Source organism: Paramisgurnus dabryanus, chromosome 15 (genome assembly GCF_030506205.2).
Source record: "Paramisgurnus dabryanus chromosome 15, PD_genome_1.1, whole genome shotgun sequence".
NCBI lineage: Eukaryota > Metazoa > Chordata > Actinopteri > Cypriniformes > Cobitidae > Paramisgurnus > Paramisgurnus dabryanus.
Genome location: NC_133351.1, coordinates 30,585,679 through 30,610,955, shown reverse-complemented (window position 1 = coordinate 30,610,955; position 25,277 = coordinate 30,585,679). Strand labels below are relative to the sequence as shown.

Sequence of the window (25,277 nt, the reverse complement as noted above, 5' to 3'; positions counted from 1 at the left end):
GCTAAATGGCACTAAAAGTGGTTCTTGGCTCTTAATTATAAAGGAACCATTTTTAGTGCTATATAGCGCATATGAAGAACCATACGTGGGTCATGTAGCACCACTATAGCACTGGATAGCTGGCCAATCAGAGCACACCATGCTTTTCAGAATGATAAGCTTCATAAAAATCGGTGCGTTTCAGAAAGGCGGGGCATAGAGGAGCAACAATAATGTACGATATGTGGAAAATAATGTGTTTTTTAACCATAAACCACGCAAACACATTGTATTATACCAAATACACAAAATAATGTTCTTTTTCACAAGATCGTATGACCCCTTTAAAAACAAACTGTAAAATAATTGTGGAATCAAGACATTAGTATCATCCATCATATATAGTTCATCTGATCCTTTTGAACCCTATCTCTTCTCATCTTGTAGGGTAAGTGTCTCGTCATACCCCTAATAGACACTGAGGCTAGCAAAAGCCTTTAAAGTGAATACTCTAGACAGTTCTTCACCTGAGCTGATGCCAAAGCCAGTGCTAACAGCATCTTCAGTGATGGTGTGCAGCTGGCACACGCTGGTGTCCTCAGCACCCATGTGCATAGGCTTTGTCAACATGAATTTCCTGCACATGATGGAAGCAATTAAATTGAAGAAATAACATTGGTTGAAGCAGATTATATAGCATTTAAAATATAAACATGTGATTTGTGTGTTATGTACTAAAATATGAGAGTCAATGTTCTGGCTTTAATAGTACTTGTCAGTTTGGTTCTCGATAAGCAGCCAGCGGTCTTCAGCCACCAGGAACACAGCTTTCAGGTTAATGGGGAGGGAGATGGTGTGAATCTGACCCTCTAGCACATCAACAACATCCAGCTCACTCCTGTTTTAAATAAAGCAAAGTGTTAATCAGTATGACATGACTGAGTAATGCATAGGACACAATAATAGGTGAGAGTTACCTACCCATTTTCTTTGTAGAAGAGAAGCCAGTTCTTGTGGGCAAACTCCTTACACATTTTGTATCCAGGCTATTGGCAACAAAAAAGCAAGTCCAGACTTTATACATTTCAAAGACACATAAATACATTTGATCAATTTATTTGTTCCCTGGGAATTCAACCCCATAAACTTGCCATTTACTCTCACCATGCTTAGCGAGTTACAAGAAACACTTTTTTCAAGTATTATATGTAGCTGCATGGCACAAATGACCTGTCAGAATCAAGTATACCACTCAACCATGCAATGATGTCTAAAACAATCTGACAGACACACACACACACAGACAGACAGACAGACAGACAGACAGACAGACAGACAGACAGACAGACAGACAGACAAACAGAGATAGATAGATAGATAGATAGATAGATAGATAGATAGATAGATAGATAGATGGATAGATAGACAGACACACAGACAGACAGAGAGAGATAGACAGACACAGACAGACAGACAGACAGACAGACAGAGAGAGATAGAAAGACAATATATATTATAGGTAAAAGACAGACAGACAGACAGACAGACAGACAGACAGACAGACAGACAGACAGACAGACAGACAGACAGACATTGTACAATATAGGTAGAGGACTGAAAGACATACATACAGACAGACAGAGATAGACAGACAGACAGACAGACAGACAGACAGACAAACAAACAGATAGATAGACATAAATAGACAGAAAGAAAGAGACAAACAGACAGACAGACAGACAAATAAATAGAAATTTACAGACGGACAGACAGACAGACAGACAGACACATTATACAATACAGCTATAGGATAGACAGATAGAAAGACAGAGCACTTGTGCTCAAATTTACCAAGAGAAGCAGATTTCTGTGGATATTTTATACAACATCTACAAAAAAAATTCTATTTAAGTTAAAATTTAATATTTCAGATTCATTATTTAAAAATGAAGCAGGAGAAACAGAAGAAAGAAAAAGGTCAATAGAAAGATGAAGAACATCTCACTCTTCTTCTACACTAGTCACTGGAATCAAACCCTTGACCAAACCAGTGATGGTTAACAGGGCTCCTCTAACCCAAGCTGGTGTGATCAGTGCCTGCCTTTAGTGGAAGAGCCAACAAGGTCTCAATACCCAAGACTTCCAACTGGTGAGATCAGACCTCAGCCATCAGTTCAAAAAGAAGTACTAGTTGGGGACGCCTCTCAAAAAACTCTATAAGTTGATGATATCAGACCCCTGCCATCAGCGGGAGAACCAGTGATGGTTAACTGGGTCCCTCGAACCTCAACTACTCTGATAATACCCCTGCCATCAGTAGGAGAACCAATTAGGCCTCACAGGGCCTGTAGACACATGATATCTCCAGCTGTCAAGATCAGACCTCTGGATTTGGTGAAAAAGCCATTGCTGGCTGACAGGGCCTTTCAGCAGTCAATACAAGCTCCTCAAAACCCAGCTTCAGCACAAGATGAAGCTGAACTGTTCTCCATACATCAGCCATTGTTGGAAAGGAAATTGATTGTTCATGGTGATCATCCAGCCAAATTCGTGTACATGATGAGGTAAAGCCACAGCCACTGAGCTACCTCAGTGTTTGCCTCAGCTTCACTCATTCTGATGGACTTTGATGTTGAAAATGAGTATGTATGTGAAATATACAGGAAAGACGATCTCTGCCGATGAGGTGAAGGCCAAACGCCATCAACCACGGGAGGGTGGGATGAAGCCAAACAGGTACTTTTGTTAGTAGGAAAATGAGAGCGAGGTACAGGAGTCGGTCTGAAAGATCCAGATGGTTGAAAATCAGCCTTTACAGAGGATGACTCTGCAGAAGAAGAATTTGAAGATTCCAGTAGAAAAACAGACAATGCCAAAGCAAGGGACATTGACAAATGTATGATGTACTATGATCCTTCCTGTTATCCCAGGACAGAAACCCAGCAGTTTTTAAACGTCCAGGAGACATGAAAGAATTGGAAAGCTCCAATTGTTCTCCTCAACTGGTGCGAGAAAACCAAGGAGGTTTATCGAAATATTAATTAGGATATTGACCGAAGTTTTAAGCCTTTTACCTTTATCCAGAAAGGACAGTGAAGAGAGACTGGAGATATTTTTTAGAATTATTCAGATTTTGCAGTCAAAATTGTGTGCAGTCAAAGTGAGATTTGTGGAAAGAAGGGCATTTTAATCACAGGCTAATAACTTTTCATTGCCACGAAAGTGAAATTATTGGACCTAAACATAAGAGCCTGATAAAAAATAATTTACAAGAAAACATGTCATGTGCATACAGGTTCCCTTTCAATACGATTCACTTCGCATTGCGTCAGTTTGCTGACGCTATGGGGGAAACTCCTGTTTACTCCGTGATTGAAGCCTATTGGTTAACGTCTGTAGAAAATACAGACCAATGACGTTTGAGCCCGCGCGGGGGCGTGACACACGTCCCTATATAAGCCGGGAAAATACGTCAAGAGCTCATTACTTTTCTCCTTCAGCGCGAACCTTCTCGCTGCTCCGAAGAAGAAGCCCTTACTCGCCGTCGATCTAAGCACTGCAGCGGACAACTACACACCAGCGTGTTCCCCTGCCGCTTTCCGGTGAACGATAAAAGAGCGAATTTCAACTTAAAGAGCAGAAGCGCGTTGAGATAATGTCGCTTCGGCATTGCGGTTCATGCCGAGCCCCTTTGCCTGTGGAGGATCTCCACAAAGAGTGCGTCGTCTGTCTGGGTCCTGCCCACGCTGAGGCCGTACTCACCAAGGCGGGCTGCGCCCACTGCGAGCTCCTTCCCAATCGCAGTGCTGCGCTCCCGCCTCGACTTCTTTAAAAGGAAGGCTTACCGTGCTCTCCCGCCTAAACAGCAGCGGAGCCGTGAAGCTGGAAGACGCCCCGAGACCGAGTCCACGCCGGCTCATCCCCCGCGTGCTCTGTCTCCCCGCCGTCATCCCGTCACCTTCGTCCAGGAGGACCAACGCCCCCTGCCGAGTGCTAGCGGCATGGTCTCCTTTGGGTCCGGTGACAATTTGGAGATGATGTCATCCTCTGAGGAGTTAGAGGATTGGGCGGCTTCGGATGACGACACCCACGCCGCCGCCGCTGAGGAACCAACCGAGTCGCGTCCTCACAACTCTGAGCTTATCCGCATCCTGACACAAGCTACAGCGGAGCTCAACATTCAGTGGTCGCCGCCGTCAGAGCCTCAACTCAGCCGGCTGGATGAGTGGTTTCTGCAGCCCGGGCGCCGTCAATCATCCCGCCAGCGGCAGGCGCCGTTCTTTCCTGAGGTTCACCAGGAGCTCACCAAATCCTGGCGTGCTCCCCACTCCACTCGAGCTCAGAGCGCCGTCTCCCACGTCCTCTCCGTAGTGGACGGCGCCGACGAACACGGCTACACGAAGATGCCGCCACTCGAGGAAACTGTCGCCGCCCATCTCTGCCCATCTTCAGCCGGCGGATGGAGAGCGAAGATGAACCATCCGTCAAAGCCCTGCCGTCTGACATCAACCCTGGCGTCCAAATCTTACACCGCCGACGGCCACGCCGCATCCGCTCTCCATACGATGGCGGTGCTGCAGGTGTACCAGGCAAAACTCCTCCGTGACATGGACGAGGCAGGCCCGGACCCGTCGACCTTCAAAGACCTGCGCAGTGCGACTGATTTGGCCCTTCGCGCTACTAAAGTCGCCACTCAGGCTGTAGGAAGAGCCATGGCCAGCCTGGTTGTTCTGGAGAGACATCTGTGGCTGAACCTGACGGAGATCAAGGATACGGATCGGGTTGCCCTTCTTGACTCGCCCGTGTCGCCGTCAGGGCTCTTCGGCTCTGCTGTGGAGGGGTTCACCCAGCGCTTCACTGAGGCACAGAAATCGTCGCAAGCCATGCGGCATTTCCTACCGAAACGATCTGCCTCAGCGTCTGAGACCGGCCGCCCAAAACCGCCGCCAGCTCAGCGCCCTAAGCCAGCACCAGCTCAACCCCAGCAGAGAGCTGAACCGGAGGTCAAGCGCCAGCGTCCTGCACGACCGGCTGGCCCGCCTCGACGCCGCGGTCCCCGTCCCCGGATCACGCTGGACCCGACGCCGGTGCCGCCTCCCTGAAGAGAGTCTGAGGAGGAAAAGAGGCTCTGGTCCCGCTTCGGCCGGCCCGCCCTCGAAAGTTCTGCGTGTTTCAGTCCCCTCGGGCGCTGGACACCCCCCGCTGTAACAGCGAAAAACAAATTTTTACCTTTTCACAAAAAGAGCAAATTTCCTCCTCTGTACACACACACACACACAAACGGCTTAACGTCCATAAGCATATCGACGCTCGCCGTCAAACTTCACGTTTGGCAATCCACACCCGGTATGCCGGGCTGGATTCTAAACGTAATCCAACACGGTTATTCACTTCAATTCGCTCGGAGACCACCCCGGTTTCGCGGCGTTCTCTACACCACTGTCCCAGACGATCGCATGCAGATCCTCAGGGAAGAGGTGCGTTCTTTATTGCTAAAAGACGCGATAGAGACGGTCCCGGCGGATCAAAGCGAATCAGGCTTTTACAGTCGTTATTTTCTCGTTCCAAAGAAAGACGGCGGCCCCAGACCGATATTGGATCTACGCGTTTTGAATCGCGCTCTTGCCAAACGGCCATTCAAAATGCTTACAGCCAGACGAATCATGGCGTTAATTCGACCAGGCGATTGGTTCATATCAGTGGATCTGAAAGACGCTTACTTTAACATTCCGATAGCACCACGTCACAGGCCGTTTCTAAGATTCGCGTTCGACGGGACAGCATACCAGTACAAAGTTCTGCCCTTCGGATTATCTCTGGCACCACGCACATTTACCAAATGTGCGGATGCGGCTCTCGCCCCTCTCAGACAGAGCGGCATCCGCATATTGAATTACCTTGACGATTGGCTTATTCTAGCCCAGTCAGAGAGGGAAAATATTGCGCACAAGACCGTTGTACTCCAGCATTTGGAGAATTTAGGGTTCAAAATCAACCTCCAGAAGAGTTTGCTCACCCCCACGCAGCGAATCGCGTTCTTAGGCACGACGCTCGACTCGTTAAAGATGCGGGCATGGCTTACACAGGAACGCGCGCTCACGGTCAGACGCGAGGCGGCATCGTTCAAAGCGGGTTCACATCTCCCTCTCAAACGATTCCAAAAAATGCTGGGTCTGATGGCAGCAGCATCCCCACTAATACCGTTGGGAATGCTGTTCATGAGACCGCTTCAGTTTTGGTTGAAAGCGAAAGTTCCGCCCCGTGCTTGGTTGTCGGGCCGCTTATTAATCAAAATCACGTACAGCTGCGTGAAAGGGCTTTCGATATGGACATCCCCTCACCTTTTCCTCTCGGGCACGGAGCTCGGCTCCGTGAGCAGGAGGAAAGTGGTGACTACGGATGCGTCTGCGACGGGTTGGGGCGCTCACTGCGACGGCGAGCCCGCCTTCGGTGCGTGGAACAACCAGTTGTCTCAGCTACATATCAACCACCTCGAGATGTGGGCGGTTATCTTAGCGCTACGACACTTTCGACCGAAACTCGAACATCAACACGTTCTAGTGCGGTCGGACAGTATGACGGTGGTCTCGTTCATAAACCACCAAGGAGGGCTGAGATCTCGCTCCCTATCCAGGCTGGCGAAACGGCTTTTATTATGGGCTCACGGGAACGTACGTTCGTTGAAAGCGACTCACGTACTGGGTGTAGCCAATACGGGTGCAGACATTCTCTCGCGCAGCGGTCCGCCGCCGGGAGAATGGAGGCTGCATCCTCAGACGGTCGAGAAAATATGGACCGTCTTCGGCCGAGCGGAGATCGATCTGTTTGCATCCGACGAGAACGCGCATTGCCCGATCTTCTTCTCGAGACACCACGATGCCCTGTCGCAAACATGGCCGGCGTGTCTTCTGTATGCTTTTCCTCCGGTGGCTCTGTTACCACAGGTCCTTCAGAGGATAAGAGAGACGAAATGCGCGATGATTCTGATCGCCCCGTTTTGGCACAATCAACCGTGGCTCCCTGACCTATGGCAGCTGAAAACATCAGCACCATGGCCAGTACCGCTGAGGAAAGACCTCTTATCTCAGGCGAGAGGGACGATATAGCATCCACAGCCGGAGCTATGGAACCTACACGTTTGGTCTCTGAACGGCAACCGTCACGCCTTTCAGGACGAGTGTTAAATACTTTAACTGAAGCTAGGGCCCCATCTACCAGGCGCCTTTACGCTCAAAAGTGGTCTATATTTTCTGACTGGTGCACGACGAAAAAGTTAAACCCAAACACCTGTGAAGTGGAGCATATTCTCTCCTTTCTACAGGAAATGCTGGACGGCGGTCGCGCGCCCTCGATGCTTAAAGTATATGTGGCGGCGATAACGGCGAATCACACCCTTATAGCCGGTCACACCGTGGGAAAACATGATCTCATCATTAAATTCCTCAGAGGCGCTAGCAGACTAAACCCACCGCGACCTAACACGGTCCCGTCTTGGGATCTGTCCATGGTTCTGAAAGCGCTGCGCGGTCCCCCTTTCGAGCCCCTCGAGCAGGCTGACCTGCGCGCTCTCTCGTTTAAAACCGCTCTCCTCCTGGCGTTGGCATCGGTTAAACGAGTGGGCGATTTACATGCGTTTTCAATTGACCCGTCGTGTCTGGAATTCGGTCCTAATGATAGCAAAGTGATCCTTAGACCGAGAGCGGGATACATTCCTAAAGTTTTGACCACGCCATTTAGAGTTCAGGTGGTTTCACTTCTCGCCCTCCCGCCGACGGATGGCGAACAAACCCCGAACACGCTCTGCCCCGTCAGAGCGTTAAGAATATACACGGACCGTTCTGCCTCATACCGCAAGTCAGATCAGCTGTTCGTAAGCTTCGCGCAACATTCTTTAGGTATGCCGCTCACTAAACAGAGGCTATCTAAATGGATCGTCGAAGCCATTGCTTTGGCTTACGCCTCCCTGAATGAACATTGTCCAGTTGGTTTAAAAGCTCACTCCACGAGGGGTATGGCTTCATCTTGGGCTTGGTCTACGGGGATTTCTATCTTTGACATTTGTAACGCGGCCGGCTGGTCCTCGCCGTCTACGTTTGCAGATTTTACAGCCTGGATGTCCCTGCCTTACAAGCACAGGTCTTATCGGCTTAATGATTCACGCGACTGCGTTTCTGTATGCCTTCACGGTGCGCTGCGAGCTCACCGTCATGGCTACCTATTAATAAATCATGCACAGCTCGCGGCGCGCTCAGGGAACCTGCCGTCTCGTGCTCTATTGTATATGCATCATGGTGCGTTTAGAAACTTCACTGTATGCGTATTACTGTCTCATATATGGTGCTTACACTTGCGCTCGCTAGAGCTATGTATACGCTGGGTTAGGGCCACATGCAGTGTCTCTCCGGTAAGGGCACCTCAGTCCGTTGTGTATGCACGGCGGGATGGGATTACGTTCCCCCATAGCATCAGCAAACTGACGCAATGCGAAGTGAACCGTATTGAAAGGGAACGCTTAGGTTACTCGCGTAACCCCGGTTCCCTGAAATAACGGGAACGAAGCATTGCGTCGCTGGCCGTGCTACAAACGTCTACGCAGCGAGTGTTATTCGGCTGCACGCTTCAGTCGAATAATAATGAGCTCTTGACGTATTTTCCCGGCTTATATAGGGACGTGTGTCACGCCCCCGCGCGGGCTCAAACGTCATTGGTCTGTATTTTCTACAGACGTTAACCAATAGCCTTCAATCATGGAGTAAACAGGAGTTTCCCCCATAGCGTCAGCAAACTGACGCAATGCTTCGTTCCCGTTATTTCAGGGAACCGGGGTTACGCGAGTAACCTAAGCGTTTTGCATCTCCTCAAATAGATTTTCACCTGACTGTCTTTGTTGTTCCACCAGTTTGATGTTTTTCGTACTGGTTCTTCTGATTTGTCTTGAGACAGAGCCAGTCTTCTCACAGCTCCAGTTACCAGATCCAGATGCAGTAATGTGTTACCCTGCAGAACACAAAAAATCATGTCCACATATGGTTAAAAAAAATACTTTCTGCAGACCACTTATAATGTTTGTAAAGGTACAACAGAAATTATGCGTACGGTTGTTTCCACGCAAGACTTGGCATTTATCAATATGGACGATAGCGTAAGCTACAGTCAAATCTTATGTTAGATTTCACCTCGTGTAAGCAAGTTTTGAGTTAGCGTTAAAGGAAAACACCACCGCTTTTCAATATTTTACTATGTTCTTACCTCAACAAGACGAATGAATACATATCTATCTTTATTCAATGCGTGCACTTAATCTTGCACACCACGTTGTGAATGTGTTAGCATTTAGCCTAGCCCCATTCATTCCTTAGGATCCAAACAAGAATGCATTTAGAAGCCACCAAACACTTCCATGTTAACATGTTACATGAGTAGTTACACGAGTAAGTATGGTGGCATAAAATAAAAAGTGGCGATTTTTTTAAGCGAATAAAAAATGAGAACTATATTGTATGGCGGAAGAGTACTTAGTTTGCAGCACTTCGACCTCGGCGCGCAGTAACATCATCACTCCTGACTACTCCCCCTCTCGCTCAAACTTCCGAAGTCAGGAGTGATGATGTGACTGCGCCACATCCCTGTTTGGATCCTAAGGAATAAATGGGGCTAGGCTAAATTATAACACATTCACGACGCGCTGTACAAAGATTAAGTGCATGCATAAAAAAAGATAGGCATGTTTTTATTAGTATAAGTTGAGGTAAGAACATAGTAAAATATTGAAAAATTGTGGTGTTTTCCTTTTAGATGTACAGTACTTTATGTTTTACTCATTTGATATCCTACTTAAAAAGGAATAATGAGAAAAGGTTACAAATTTTTTTCGTTTAGTTAACTAATAGAAAATGAGAGTTCTGCTAAAATAACTTTTGTATTCACTACAGTAAAACTTATAGCAATTACTACAGTTTAAAACAGCTGTCCAAGCTCAGAAATATATAAGACTGCATTTAATTGGCCCGCACCCCTGTGTGTTTCGTTTTAAAATCTTCTGAAAACAAAGATAAACGTATTTTATATAAATTGTCATTACATTTGTAATCTACGTATATTTGTAATTCACATATACAGCATGATATGTATTTACATTTATTTTTAAAGGTACAGTGTGTATTTTTTTAGAAGGATCTCTTGACAGAAATGCAAAATAATATACAAAACTATATTATCAGAGGTGTATAAAGACCTTTCATAATGAACTGTTATGTTTTTATTACCTTAGAGTGAGACATTTTATCTACATACTGAGGGTCCCCTTACATGGAAGCCGCCATTTTGTGCCACTATGTTTCTACAGAAGCCCTTAACGGACAAACTTTTTTACTAAGTTGTCTCTGAAGATGACATGTGTGTCCGGTGGCGGCTACCGTAGCTTCTCTGTGCGTTTCAAAAGCGAGGGGAGAGAAGTGAAGTGAGCCATTGGTTGCAATTCGCAACCTCATCACTAGATGCAGCTAAAATTTACACACTGCGCCTTTAAATGAGGGTGACTGTGTGCACATTTCAATACAATCCTCTTTACAAAGCCTAAATATAACTGACAGACTTGTAAGAAAATGTATAAAATGTGCTGCACTGTAATTTATTTGACATCAACTTTCGGTGTACAAAATAGGCATCAACCACAGATAATTTTTTTATGCCAGTGTTACTGTATTTTGTGGTTATTTTTGAAATAGGTATGTTAGTTTCAATTTTAAAAAAAATTATCAGCCCTAACAGCAAAAATGGTTTGAATCGATTATGAAAATGATTTTAAAACTAACCTGGGTCCATTACAGTACAAAAAAAAAATCATTTTCGCACAGTAATTTAAGTAAATTACTATCAATTTACCAGTAAGGCCTGTATGTGTGAAAGGGACTATTGACTAACATCATGAGTGGACTTGAGGGGAGAAAATGGGACTAAAATGCAAAAGAAAATGTCAAGCATGAATGAATAATGCTTTGAAACATAACAACGACGTCCATTAAAATATGGTGCAAACTCAAAATGGTTTTCATCTGTGGCCATTGACTATTATTAGCCATTGTTTTCCCTCTCGGGTTTGATGGAAATGATGCATCTATTGATGATATTCTGTTTCCATGTTTAGAGAGTGTGTTTCTCAGATAAACATCGGGGCGTCAGTGATACCTGTAAATGGAGCGATAATGACATCAAGTGGATGGCGATGCTTTTACATGCGGTGCCTGGTGTAAAATAGCCGGGTTAAAGATCACACACACACACCTGTTCTTCATGCAGCACCAGCTGGCCCTGCAGCGGGTTGCCCAGTGCTGCCACAGAGACGAAAGGCTGCCACACACCGCTGATGGTACGAGGAAATATGTCATATAGCTCAATACACTGTACAGAGTCTCCTTTCTCCTTCATGGCGTACAGCGATACAGGGTTACATGTGGCAACATAAATCGAATCTAGGACACAAAAACACACACAAGTCACTTCCAAGATACTGTTAAAAATGTCAACCAACATTCTGGTACACCATTTATTAGTTTATTGGTAGTTTGAAAGCACATTGGTTTTGGGTGAATTACTGTGTTCACTGGATTAAAAACACCAAACCAAAAATATCAGATATTTAAGGATTTAGGATTGTATTACCGCCACATAAAGGTTTTAGTCATGCTGCTCACCCCTAGATTGTATATATTGTAGTGAGATGTTATGTCGTGGCATACCGTTAGCAGTGGTGACATCACAGACGATGTTAACCTCATTCATAGGGATTTGCCAGTGAGCCTGTTCCTCAGTGAAGCTCATAGATCTGGACTCATGCCTCTCAGTGGGGTAACTCTGAACTCGCAAAAACACTGGGCCCTGAAGAGACCACAGATAAAAAATTTGCACCACAGTTTATTATCCTAATATAAACACATTGTGTATGTATTGTTTACTTTGCTTGTTAAAAGGACAGGCTCATAATACCTTGATATCTATCCGACGGGACTCCGTTGGACACAACAGCTTTCGGCGTGCATTGGCTCCCTGATTTATGGTCCAGTACCCTGCCATCTTACAGTCTGTCAATGGTAACCTGGGAAAAAGGCATTTGATATTTGTCTGTCTGCATTACAAAATCACGTGTGAGAAACGACTTGAGATATTAAATCTGAGGTTCAATCTAAATATTGGCTTGATCTGGTTATGGTAGTCAGGCTCATGTGGGTTTATATAAATATGATATATTGATCAAATATTGATAATTTCAGAATATTCTTGTGCATGCACAGTCAGTGTTCTACTTTACAGTGATAGTTGATATGTTGATACAGTGATTTGCCATAAAATGTGATCTGATCATCATCTAGGTCACAACAATAGACAAACACAATGTGACAACATGGATCCAATATATAGGCTCCAATATGATATTTGTCTTACAAAATCACATCAATTGCCCTCAAAAGGCCTTTATTAACCCTCTGGAGCCATGTGGATTACTGTGGAGGGTGGATGTACTTTTTTGGGCTTAAAAGTTTTAGACCCTGTTTTCTATTACTACTGTATTAAGCTTGGAAGAACAAAAATAAATAAAATAATAATAATTTGTAACATTTATATAGCGCTTCTCTGCAGACCTCAAATTGCTTTACATATGAATGGGGGATCTCCTCAACCACCACCAATGTGCACCATCCACCTGAATGATGCCATATTAGGCCAGAACGCCCACCACACACCAGCTTATTAGTGGAGAGGAGACAGAGTGATATAGCCAATGATTTTGTATATATGGGGATGAATAGTAGGCCAATGGGCAAGTTTGGCCAGGATGCTGGGGCACACCCCTACTCTTTATCAAATGACATCTTGGGATTTTTAATGACCACAGAGAGTCAGGACCTCGATTTAACGTCTCATCCGAAAGACGGTGCTTTTTGACAGTATAGTGTCCACGTCACTATACTGGGGTGTTAGGACCCACACAGACCACAGGATGAGCACCCCCTGCTGGAACAGGGACATTTACTAAAATAACTCAAATTGTGTTTGTCAAAGTATGTATTTTGGATGGCTTGAGGGTGAGTAAATCATGGGGTACTTGGACATGGACAAATACACTAGGGCTGTGCAAAAATATCGATACAGCTAACTATCGTGATACTTTTTCACGATAGTGTATTTCTACTATTGGTATTTTAAAAATGTAATAATCCCTCTGTGTGCGTCAAATGACCTCCTCCGCCGCTGCTGTAGTTGTCGCTGTCCAGTTGTCTGTCATATATGGCCAATTTCTCAAAAGTAAGCGGGAGTGAAAAAATGACAGAAAATTTAAAAAAACCTGCAGCTTTCGTGTGTACGCACTTTGGCTTTAAAAAAAGTAAAAAAAATCAGCTCAATTTTTTACATTTTTGTTAAAAAAAGAAAAAGAATGGCAATGTATCGTAACATGCAACGTACAGCACCGTATCGTATCGTGATACACTGTAGCATGGGCCATGTATCGTGATACGTATCGTTTTATGAGGCCCTTGCCAATACCAAGCCCTAAAATACACCGCTTCATGTTCTTAGAAAACAATTTAGTTATTGTATTTATTGGTTCTTCCTAACCCCAAAATAGCATTCGAAAGAAATCTGAAAAAAAGACAAACCAAAACAATATAAGAGAAAAATATATAGATAGGATGAAATTTTTTTTTTCCATTTTGTTTGTTAGTTTATTGTTTGTTTGAAAGCAGGGGGTCTGTTCTTTCATTTTATATATTTGTTTGTTTATATATTTTTAGAATAAGAATTTCCTGGAAGGCATTTTGTGAAACTTTTGTGAAAATCACAAAAAAATGCTGGTGGGCAACTTTTCAAAAAATGGCTGGTGGAGAATGAGTTAAAATAATCAGAAAATATTTGTTTCTTCATTACATTTTTTATTTTGTTAAACATTTAACTAGGAAAGATGGCAAAATTGCACTTATAAGCAAGTGAATAAAGACAAATATGAGACAGAAGAAACAAATATTTTCCTTTATTAAAAGTGTACATTTTACAATAGTGAAGCACTGAAATGCGCTTGAAAACTTTATAAATTACAATGATGATGCCTTAAAGAAACAGTTTACCCAAAAATGAACATTAAATCATCATTTACTCGTCATCAGAAAAAGACAAGGTAAAGATCAAGAACAAAATAATATATTTTACTTTGCTTTTCACCCAATCCATTTGTATGCCTTAAGAACAACAGATAATATGCAGTAATGACAAAGGGAGAGTAAATAACGGCTCAATATTCACCTCTGGGTGAACTTTCTCTTAAATATATATAGTTAAATCATACCCATCATAACGCCTGTCATTCAAGTATTCATTTGAGTTATTTTGTCATATGAGTTTTTCTTTGTATGCTTTCTTTAAATAGATGTGAAAGTTTCTATTAAATCTAAAATTAGCAGCTTATGAGTTCAAGTTGAAGTGTATCATTTCTGTACAGTTAGCATCTCCAAACAAAATTACAATATGTTTGTTCAAAAGTACAGCAAAAGCTGGAAAAACTACATTTGTTCGAACAGGTGTGGGGAGTGTTTTAAAGGGCACATATTATGCTCATTTTACAAGATTTAATATAAGTCTCAAGTGTGCCTAGAATGTGTCTGTAAAGTTTCAGCTCAAAATACCCCACAGATAATTGATTATAGCATGTCCAAAATGCTAACAAACATATTAAGAAATTTTTTTGGGTAAAATTAACCAGTCAGTCAGTGACTGTGGGCGGGGCTTTGTTTGTGCGACATCACATTAACAAGAGAATCAAAACAGCATATCTAATGAGATTGCTTTGATTTAATGGGGATTGAAAAAGAAGGAAAGGGTAGATTTTTTTTCATTGTAAGGTTGTTGTGTTAATACACGTTTATATCAAAACACCTTGTAAAAATGGATTTTGGATAATATAGGCCCTTTAACCTTAAACTTGAATACTGTTGGAACACTGTGGTTCAGACTACCTAGATGCCACTAGTGGTACAGAAATTGCACACTTCATGTTAAGGTAAACGTAAACAGTACATTTGATCAAGTGTGCGCTTTTAAAAACCATGTGAAACAGATGCACTTCATTTTTACAAGTCCAAGAAACAACATGATTATGTATTTCTCATGGATGCTAAGGCTCTTACTCCTTGGCGAGGTGCACGCTGGTGGGTTTGGCTCCGATTGGAATGCCATGCTTGTGCAGAGCTGTGATCAGCACCTCACGCATGTCCTTGTTATAGGAGTCAAAGTCAAACACGTTCCTCACCACATTGGCCAGGCCCTCATCTGGAAATTTCTGGAAAATTTCGGGACAGTGTTAACCCACAAAATAATTCATAATCATGAATTTATATATAAAACATTTATATTTATGCATTTAGAGTGGTTACAAGGTGCGCTTTATAATTATTGAACCCATGACCTTTGCAAGCTAATGCAGTGTTTTATCAATCTGTCTACAGGAACATTTACATGAAAATTATTTTGAGAGCTCTCTGCTGTTAGATTTTATTTATTTAAGATTACAGTGTGTCATATGAAAAATACCTTATTATATTATATTACTGTGCATATTGTATATAGATATTAGGTTGTTTCAACCCACTGTTGGGTATATTCAGCACAAACCCAAAATTGGGTTAAAGGATTAGTCAATTTTCTTTAAGAAAATCCAGATAATTTACTCACCACCATGTCATCCAAAATGTTGATGTCTTTCTTTGTTCAGTCGAGAAGAAATTATGTTTTTTGAGGAAAACATTGCAGGATTTTTCAAATTTTAATGGACTTTAATGGACCCCAACACTTAACACTTAATTCAACACTTAACAGTTTTTTTCAACAGAGTTTCAAAGGACTCTAAGCGATCCCAAACGAGGCATAAGGGTCTTATCTAGCGAAACGATTGTCATTTTTCACAAGAAAAATAAAAAATGTGCACTGTTAAACCACAACTTCTCGTCTAGATCCCGTCCTGAAAAGCGCCAGTGCGACCTCACGCAATACGTCATCACATCAAGAGGTCAAAGAGGATGAACGCGAAACTACGCCCCAGTGTTTACAAGTGTGGAGAAAGAGGACCGTTCCGACGTATGTGGATTGATACTAATTAATGTCTTTGTGTCAGTTTATTGTTTACAATGTCCGCAAATGTGCGTTTTATATATGTAACACGTGACCTTTCTACGTCACTACGCATTTACATTAGGTCACGCAGGACCGGAGATAGACGAGAAGTTGTGGTTTAAAACTGCATTTTTTTTTCTTGTCAAAAATGACAATCGTTTCGCTAGATAAGACCCTTATGCCTCGTTTGGGATCATTTAGAGTCATTTGAAACTCCGTTGAAAAAAACTGTTAAGTGTTGGGGTCCATTAAAGTCCACTAAAATTAGAAAAATCCTGGAATGTTTTCTTCAAAAAACATAATTTCTTCTTGACTGAAAAAAGAAAGACATCAACATTTTGGATGACATGGTGGTGAGTAAATTATCTGGATTTTTTTTTAAGAAAATTGACTAATCCTTTAAATTTACTTAGAAAATGTATATATATATATATATATATATATGTTAGATATATTTATATTATAATAAAAATGTATCAAATTGATTTTCTTAAATGTATAAATGTATACATGTATGTGTGTATTTATATACACATAATAATTACACACAATACACAAACAAATATATTATGCAAACACAAACTTTAATGTTGTATTGCGATTAATCTTTTGACAGCCCTAATTTTAGTTCTAAATGGTGCACACCCCAATTAAAGAGTTCTGTAACAATGTATTCAATCGTGTCCAGGCTTAAATAGTGCAGGCCTCTAAATGCTGCTTGCTTTCATTGATGTTTGGGTAATCTGTTCTGACAACCGATGCCTCATTCAAAGTGACAGATGAATTCCATCAGTATATCTGCACCTCCGAGAGCAGTACGAGGAGGGGCAGAAGGCTGGTAAGTCATGTTTGTATGTCAGCAGAGTTAAACCCCAGAGACAGGCGGCTTAGAATGGCAGTGTGGCCTCTATATGTCAGATTAGGGTGTGAGTGGGCTGATGAAGAAACAGAGACTCTCTCCCTCTCTCTCTCAAGGCACCTTTCCTTTTCCACAGTTACATAGACTCAACCTCCCGGCACTTATCTATTAAACATCAGTCAAAGTTTGAATTCTTAAAATAAGAGACATCCTCGGCCTAAGATTTGATATAGCCTGGGGATCTTATGCAGAATGTGTCTGTCCGCTTTGTCGCTTATTTTGGAAAATAGTCTCTTAATGTCCGAATGGGAGATTAACTAATTTTAAGATCTGAATTTCCCAGATGTTGCATTGCAGTCAGTTTGCAAGTACTTTCCAGTTTTGCTTAAAAAATGCCATCAGAATTACCTGCAGGTGCTTTACGATGTTGACCACCTCTCGTGTAGAGTAGGGGTAGGTGATGGTTCCTTGGTCTGCCATGTTCCGGAGCTCTCCAAATGCAGCCACGAGCTTCTGGAGAATAGCATCAGGAACGTCAGGTCCGTATTGTTTCAACATGGCAAACTCTGCCTGAGGTTTGGGGTTGTCCACTGCATGGCAGCTAAATATGTCACCTGAGTGGATGAACTAAGTATTAGTAATAGGTATGAAAAACCCTGTAGCAGATCTAGGCAGGTGGTGCTGGGGATTAAGGAGGGTTGGAAAATACTAGTTGAGCCAGGACAGAATAGAAACAAATAGGTTATGCAGATAAGATGAAAAGATTTATTGGCTATGCTGACAGCTTTATGATAACCAATAAGTTGAGACGGAGGATTTTTATGACTATGCATGTGTTCCCTGTAAATCAAACCTTTGACCTTTGCACTGCAAAAGGCAGTAACTTCGTTTTTGTCAAAAATGACTTCTTGATATCAGTCCCACCAGGATTTTGGTAATTTTTGCTATCAAAATGCCTGATTTTTAGTGGTAATTATTTTGAAATTTAGCAAAAACATTTAAAGAGCCACTAAAATGACCACAAAAAAAGTTTATATATTTATTGTTGTGGTCTACCACAATACTGTTGTTTGAATTAAAGCATTATTTTTCTCATAATATAGATATTTGCAACATCTCTCTCTAAAACGCTTGATTGCAGGGCGTCTCTTCAAAGCCCCACCCCCACAAACGCCAAGTATACTCTGATTGGTCAGGGATTCTAAACGATTGTGATTGGTCAATCCTTGTAGCGTTCGAAATGTCTATTATATCGGGTTTAGGCTTCCCATGCGTGTACAGATAATCAAACTGCCTCTAGTAGGCTATTGCATCGCTATTGCCTTGCAGTTTGAGCCTGAATCAGATTTAGAGAGTTTGCAGAAAGAAACAAATCTAACAGATACTCCTTCCCACGGACGAATCGAGCAGGATGCTTCACAATGCTACATTTGTAACCACCTTACACTTCGGATGTATTGTGGTTGCAGCAACAGGGTCACGAAAATTCAGACCTCTGTAATTTTTCCATATTCAGAAATAAAGGTAAACCCCCTGAATAAATAATCAGTGTATTACAATTCTTCATTTAAGTGTCTGCATAGATATTTAGTGTCTGTAATGTAAACCTGCTTTATGTCACATCGGGGCTTTTTAGACAGAAGGGGTTTTCACACTGCGTTTAACCCTGGGTTATCTTCATTCTAAACCCCGCTTTTAACCCTGGGTTAAGGAGCGTTTCACACCTGTAATTTGAAAGCGGTGTTAGCACCGCTTTTTACCCAGGGTTATGAAACCCTGCTCTGGAGCAGGGTTAGCATCGCATTTGTGGTGTTAACCCCGCATTGTGGTGCCAAACGCATGCAGTGTGAAACGAAGCAGGGTTAGAATGTTATGACCCTAATTAAACACAGCTGAAGTAGCTAATCAAGGCTTGATAATTACAGACAGGTGTGTTGAAACTGTGTTGGAGACTCCTGACCCAGGGTTTAGGAATGCACAGTGTGAAACGTCAAATTATGAATACCCAGGGTTATCTCTTAACCCCTGGTTAAGTTTGAACAGTGTGAAACATGAAAAAAATAACCCAGGATTCCGTTAACCCTGGTTTTAGAATAACCCAGGGTTAACAATTTCAGGTGTGAAAAGCCCTAGAGTGAGAGCACAGGTGCAGCAGTCTGATCGTGGTCACTTGTTGTCATTTTCGGTGAAGCTCTGCTGTAGCCTAATGAAGAGAACTGGACTAGTTGTCTGTCACATAATAACCTGTTACTTTCGTTCACTGTGTAAAAGCATGACGGCAAACCTTGGTGCAGAATTTCTTTATAATAATAAACACAGTCGATGTCCAGACACCAAAACCTTCTAAACAGCTCAAATAAAATACCATACACGCGTTCTCCGCAGCGCAGACCAAACTCTCTCGTGTAAACACACTACATTTATCTGAGTGTTGCGCATGGGATTTAACACAACGTGCAGATAGTTTCGCGCCTACTGTTGTTGTACAACGTCAAGTTTATTATGAAGGTAGCCAAATACTTTCTTGCAAAAAGGCGCAGTGAATACAAAATATTTTTAACTCTCTTTAAATAGACAATCTATCTATAAATAAGTATGAATATATGTATAAACATGCCTGTTTGAAATATGGATCCAGAAACATAGCTGTCTACCAATTCAGCACCATTCCCATGGACAGCAGCCGCTAACATCGTAAGTGAGAAAGGTTTTAAAGTCTTCATAGGACGTTATGTTTAATTAAAAACAACGTTATTGAGAAACACAGCACTGAGTATAAATGTATCAGGTGTTATGAGGTTTATAGAAGCTCCGTCTCTCTCCACTTACTACCCACACTTTTACCACGGCACGCGCGGCTCTTGTCAGTTTGTATAAGCGAGAACTGCTTCATTCGTTTTATACACCGAATAAAACGAATTGTTTATGCATTTGCTTGTCGATTTAGAGCTATACAGGTTTAAACAGCGGTTGAGTTTAGACATACAGCAGGCTACAGTACGTTAAAAGGCTTCATTTAATGTGCACACACAAAAGACGATCTATTTTACAGTCCTAGTCTGAAGTTTACAATGTAACACTGCATGATTTGAAACGATTACATTGTAACATTGTATAGTTTTGTATGATTTACTGAATTATCCACACATCATGGCGCAAATACGCATGAAAAATTCACATATAGGATGTCAGTTTATTTAATTATTTTTAACTATTTGTTATATTTTCCACAGCACTGCGATCGTACACAACTAATAAATATACACATAATAATGTATACTGGTTGTGAATGTGATCCTAAAGCACTACAAATTAGGAACAGATTAATCCTTTAGGGGCAAACGTTGCACAAATACAGCCTTGACCTCTACATGTTTAAGGAAGCAGTGATCACAAAAATGATGAGAGGAGAAATAGTTTCTGGGTACAGTGCGAATGAATTGCATTGCAACTGTTTATTGCATAAACTGTAACCACTATTTCACTTACTCTTCATACTGTACAATATTATTTTACCCTCACATAAAAAATAGCTTCTTCTAGACATACTGAAATCAATAACTCCGCAATACCGTTAGCAAACAGACTTGGGCTAGTTAACAAATCAGTTCTGACAACAGCAAGTGGGCGGGTATAAGCAGCTAGTGGGCGGGCATTATTCAAATGCACACGTCCACGTCATCAGGTCATGGAAATAACTGTAGAACTACATCTCAGGCGTTTCCTGTAGTACACTAAAAATGCCTTCGGTTAAAGGGAATATCTTCCTTTAAATTGGACTGTGAGCTTTGTAACTCTGCACATCCATTTTATGCTCAAAACTGCTACATTATACTGTAACTAGAGTTAAAAAGTTGAAATCCATGAAAGGGTCTCTTTAAGATTTTTCTAACTGGGATACCATAAATGCTCAATATTAAATTTGTAAGTTATCAAGTAAATAATCAAGTAAACAGTCAGTGATAAAATAAGAACAGGGAACAAATGAAAAAAAAAATAGGAGAAAAAAAGTCAGCATACAGTTCTTTAAAGGCGGGGTGCATGATTTTTGAAAAACACTTTGGAAAAAAGAGTCGGGCCGAGTACCAAAAACACTTCGGCCAATCGGCAGTAAGGGGCGTGTCTACTTAGCAACATCGTTGCCTGGGTTGCGTATGTGTGAGGCGAGTCTATCAAAAGAAGGTCCAGATTATATTGGGGTAGGGGTGTGTTTGTTTAGGTCAGTGGTTCTCAAACAAACTTTTTCTGCATGCGGCCCCCCTTGTGTACGATGCATTTCTTCGCGGCCACCCCAAAGAAAATTTATGACAAAATTTTATGACAAATTTTAATTAAACAAAACATATTAAGTTATACAAAGTAGTGCTGTTGGTTAGTAGCCTAATTTTTTAGGTTTAATTACACAGAATACATGATAAATGAATGTATTTTATAAAATGTCATAAAACTGGGGCCCCCCTGGCACCATCTCGCGGCCCCCCTGGGGGCCCCGGACCCCAGTTTGAGAACCACTGGTTTAGGTGATTTCAAATGTCAACATTGGCTTTTTTTAATGACATACTGTTTGTTTCTTGATGAACACTAACAGCTGTCACTTTAAAAACCTATAAAGTAATGCATGAATCCAATAACACACGTCCAAAACTACCTTTTCCCTAAACTGTGATTATATAACCGTCTCTGTGTACCTAATTTCGCAGATGGACATTTGTGTATGACCTGTGTGTATGTTAGCGTTGTGCAAGCCTTAAAGGAGAAAGGCGTGCGGTCCTCGCGGCCTGACATGAGTCCTGCATCCTAGCGGGTACCTTGTAAGCTTATATAGCGTGGTGCATGCTAGAAGATGTGCGTTAGTAAAATAAAGCCAAAAATGTTGTCTACACAGTATCATGACATAAAATTAAATCATTTTATATAATTTGTATAGACCGTTTCATCGGGCGCACGTGTGATGACGCGATAAGCGTCTGGTCGGAACTTTATTTCCGGATTCTGTTTGTTTAATGGTCTGACTAGTTGCTGAAACTAAACTCTTAAACAAATACCTCGTCGGAAATAACAAATGTTTTGGATTCCTATGTAATCTACGTGTTGTTTATTTTGCTTGTTATATAAATAAACTACTTTAAAGGACTTTGTTGTTATTTATTCTAAGCTGAGTTTACCGGAAGTTACGCGATGACCACGAAAGCCGCGTGTTTATGTTGTTACTGCTGAAACCGTCTATAAAATATTTTATATTGTATATTATTTTTTGCGATTATTTTGCAATTGTTTTGAAAATATTTTTGCAATTATTTTTGCAATTATTTTATGATTATTTTGCGAAATATTGCAGGATTGCAAAATGTGACATTTCCGCGATCGCAGAACTGCAAAAATTGAAGGGACTGATATACAATTTATGCACTATATCCAGTACTCATGCATACTATATAATTGCATATATGATCAAAGTACATGTGTCAAATCAATCTATGGAAGACTCTCACCAAGGGCTCCAAAGAAGTCATTTCCCAAGAACGGGAAGCCAGGTCGATTCGCTAAAACAATCATGCGAAAGTCTGGATGCATGGGGATAGCATTCACCCTTCCTGCTGCTTCTAATGGATCTGTGGAAAATGTGAACAACCCTGGTTTTAAAACTGTCAGTGATCAATCTTTGCCATGGTATATGTTCAATCCTCTCAGCTGGTTTTACCTGACACTATCCTTCTTCCATCCGCCAAGATCATCTCCCCGCTCTCCACCAACGTCTTTAGGATACAGGTGACATTTGTTGGTGCTTTGTCAGCTTCATCTATGACAAGTATATGTCCCATCTTCACAGCTTTCACCTTCAAATCAACACACAAGCATAGATTTTCATTTTATGCCACAAAAGAGATATAATACGCTACTTTAAACATTAATTTTGAGTCTGTACCTTTAACAATTCTATACGTACAGTAATTGACTGGCTAATATTTTGCATACGAAAAGTACTGATGTTGCTTATCAGGCTGCAGGTATACTGTATATATGTGGGTGGTCTGCTTATGGCATTGATCTCAAAGATCAGTTTGTTTTATGGTTGTTATTCTCCCCCCCCTCCCCAAAATTATTCATGATGCAATTTACAGATGACAGCTAATCAGATGGACTGTCTAAGGTGTGCGTGCCGCTCCAAGGCTGTCAGTGTATCAGAAAGTCGATTGCACAAGATGCCTCACAACACATATTCGTCGCTTCCGGTACATAAAATCTAAGAGGAGCGTGAGTTAATGGCCATCTGACGATTACACCCATAGTCAGTTGGTTTTCAATACCTCCAATGTAGCTGACATGCATCTTTTATTTTCCACCCTAAGAGGGGTTTTCTAGTTGCTTTTATCCCAACGCATGACCATTCGAAAGCATTGATATCAGATGAGACATCAGAAGGAGCTTCAAAGCCTAAAGACTATTTATATACCCTAAGAGCTGCCGCTGGGTGCTAATTAAGGGGCTAAACTTGGAGTCACAGCCCGCTTTTCATCTCCTTCCACCTTGCATTGAGCAGAGACATCGTTAAAAGCCTTTTCCAAAGAACACCCGCGACCCTGGTGCACAAACAACGTATCTAAATGGCACCATCACGCTAACAAAACAACATACGGACTATAGAAACGGCAGCGTGGAGGATTATAACACACTGTCGTTGAGGTCATTCATTAATTTTTAACGTCGTTTCCCTCGTCTGTGCTGGGGTGTCCTCCGGGTGTGATCTGGCGATGTGTTTGTCCTTCGCTGGAGCAGTGGTCTGGACCATCTGCTGATAGATGTATAAATATCACTATGCAAAGTTTACACTTCACACTGCTGATTTCCAGTGGATCACAGGATGGACAGAAGCACAGAGATGGTGCACATCCACAAATCGAATAAATCCTATAGCTGCTTGTAGGTGAGTGTATGAAATAAATGGGCTTGGTTTCAAATTGTTGTTATGCAAGACAGCATCTTAAGTCAAACAAATCTTGTTCTAGAATGCAAAAACAGCAACGATCTGCAGCAGCCAAGAGCTTCACATGAATGACAGACTTGAGGACGACATTTGCAATCGGTGTGTACACTGCCGTCACAACAACTGCGAACACTGCTGCTGCTTTTTAGTCCCCTGATGTAATGAACAATGTCCCATATCCCTAAACTTGGAAGCTCTTGTTACTCTCACCAAATACTGGCTTATATTACACTTCTGTCCTATTTTGCATTGAAACACTGCTTTTCTCCTCTTCTTCAATTCTTATCCAAACTACCAGACTTTAATGTAGTAATGTGTCTGAAGCAGGGTAATACAAGTACGCAAGGTCCCTTTTTTGTGTGACAAAATGGAAAATGGTGGAGATCATTCTGAATTAGCCATCAATGTTTTTAAATTTAACCCTTGTGGGTTGTTGAGGCCATTTTTTTTGTTTTTTTATGTCTTCATTTGGCCACAACTTTCTCTGTGTTTCAGCAAATGGAATGATTTTCGGTGACAAATCTTATATTTACACATATTTTGAGAAAATGCTTTGAAATGTTTCAAAAACTCAACTATATACCGTGGGCAAATTTACTACCCTTTCAGGTTGTTCGTGTACAAAAAAAGCCACTAAATTAAACGGCTGTTAAAATGTATCAGATGAATATTTTTTTCCAATTTTTTTCATAAATCTGTTAATCGCCCTCAGTACTGATCAAAACTACCAAATGCTCCAAAAAATTCCATGATTTTAACTATTTTATTGCCAAGTTCATAAGTGGTGTCAATGATTTGATGGAAAAACACACAAAATTACAGATTTTCAATATAAAAAGTAATTGTGGACTGGATTTTTTTAAACCTTTTTTACAGTCTTGGGCTTATCAAAGATTAGTAAAATTGTTATAATGGAAGTCAATGGGGCAAAAACAGTAATTGAGGACAGTGGCGTAGCAAGTGAGTCCCGGGCCCATATGCAAAAAAAAAAATTACGGGCCCCCTTAAGCCAAGGCCCTCCCAACCTTGCCTGTTGGCACTGTTAACAAACATATACTTTTAAAAAGGTGGTCAAATATTTTTACTTTACTTTTTTACTTTAAAGGATGGTTTTTAAATAATGAAAAACGAAATGTTTTGGGTAGTTTTTGACTCATGACTAACTTCTCCGACCCACTTTTATGTTTATATTTGTCCATCCTCCTTAATGTTCATGTAGATAGCCCCTATAGTAACCTCTCACACTGTGTTTTCTTTTTTTTTGGCACGGCGATGCGTCATGTAAAAAAATGATGG

At 41.6% G+C, this 25,277-nt stretch overlaps 1 protein-coding gene across 1 annotated transcript in view; it reads right to left on the bottom strand.

The window, feature by feature from the left end:
* Positions 1-25,277, bottom strand: part of vwa8 (von Willebrand factor A domain containing 8) — a 144,909-nt gene that overhangs the window by 64,955 nt on the left and 54,677 nt on the right. Inside the window, exons 22-32 of the mRNA XM_065293037.2 lie at positions 22,698-22,833; positions 22,489-22,608; positions 17,405-17,610; positions 15,156-15,307; positions 11,965-12,073; positions 11,718-11,856; positions 11,263-11,450; positions 8,854-8,976; positions 961-1,025; positions 752-877; positions 507-616 (exon numbers count right to left, since the gene is read on the bottom strand). Coding sequence (XP_065149109.1) covers positions 507-616; positions 752-877; positions 961-1,025; positions 8,854-8,976; positions 11,263-11,450; positions 11,718-11,856; positions 11,965-12,073; positions 15,156-15,307; positions 17,405-17,610; positions 22,489-22,608; positions 22,698-22,833 — 1,474 coding nt within the window. The remainder of the gene's footprint in view (positions 1-506; positions 617-751; positions 878-960; positions 1,026-8,853; positions 8,977-11,262; positions 11,451-11,717; positions 11,857-11,964; positions 12,074-15,155; positions 15,308-17,404; positions 17,611-22,488; positions 22,609-22,697; positions 22,834-25,277) is intronic.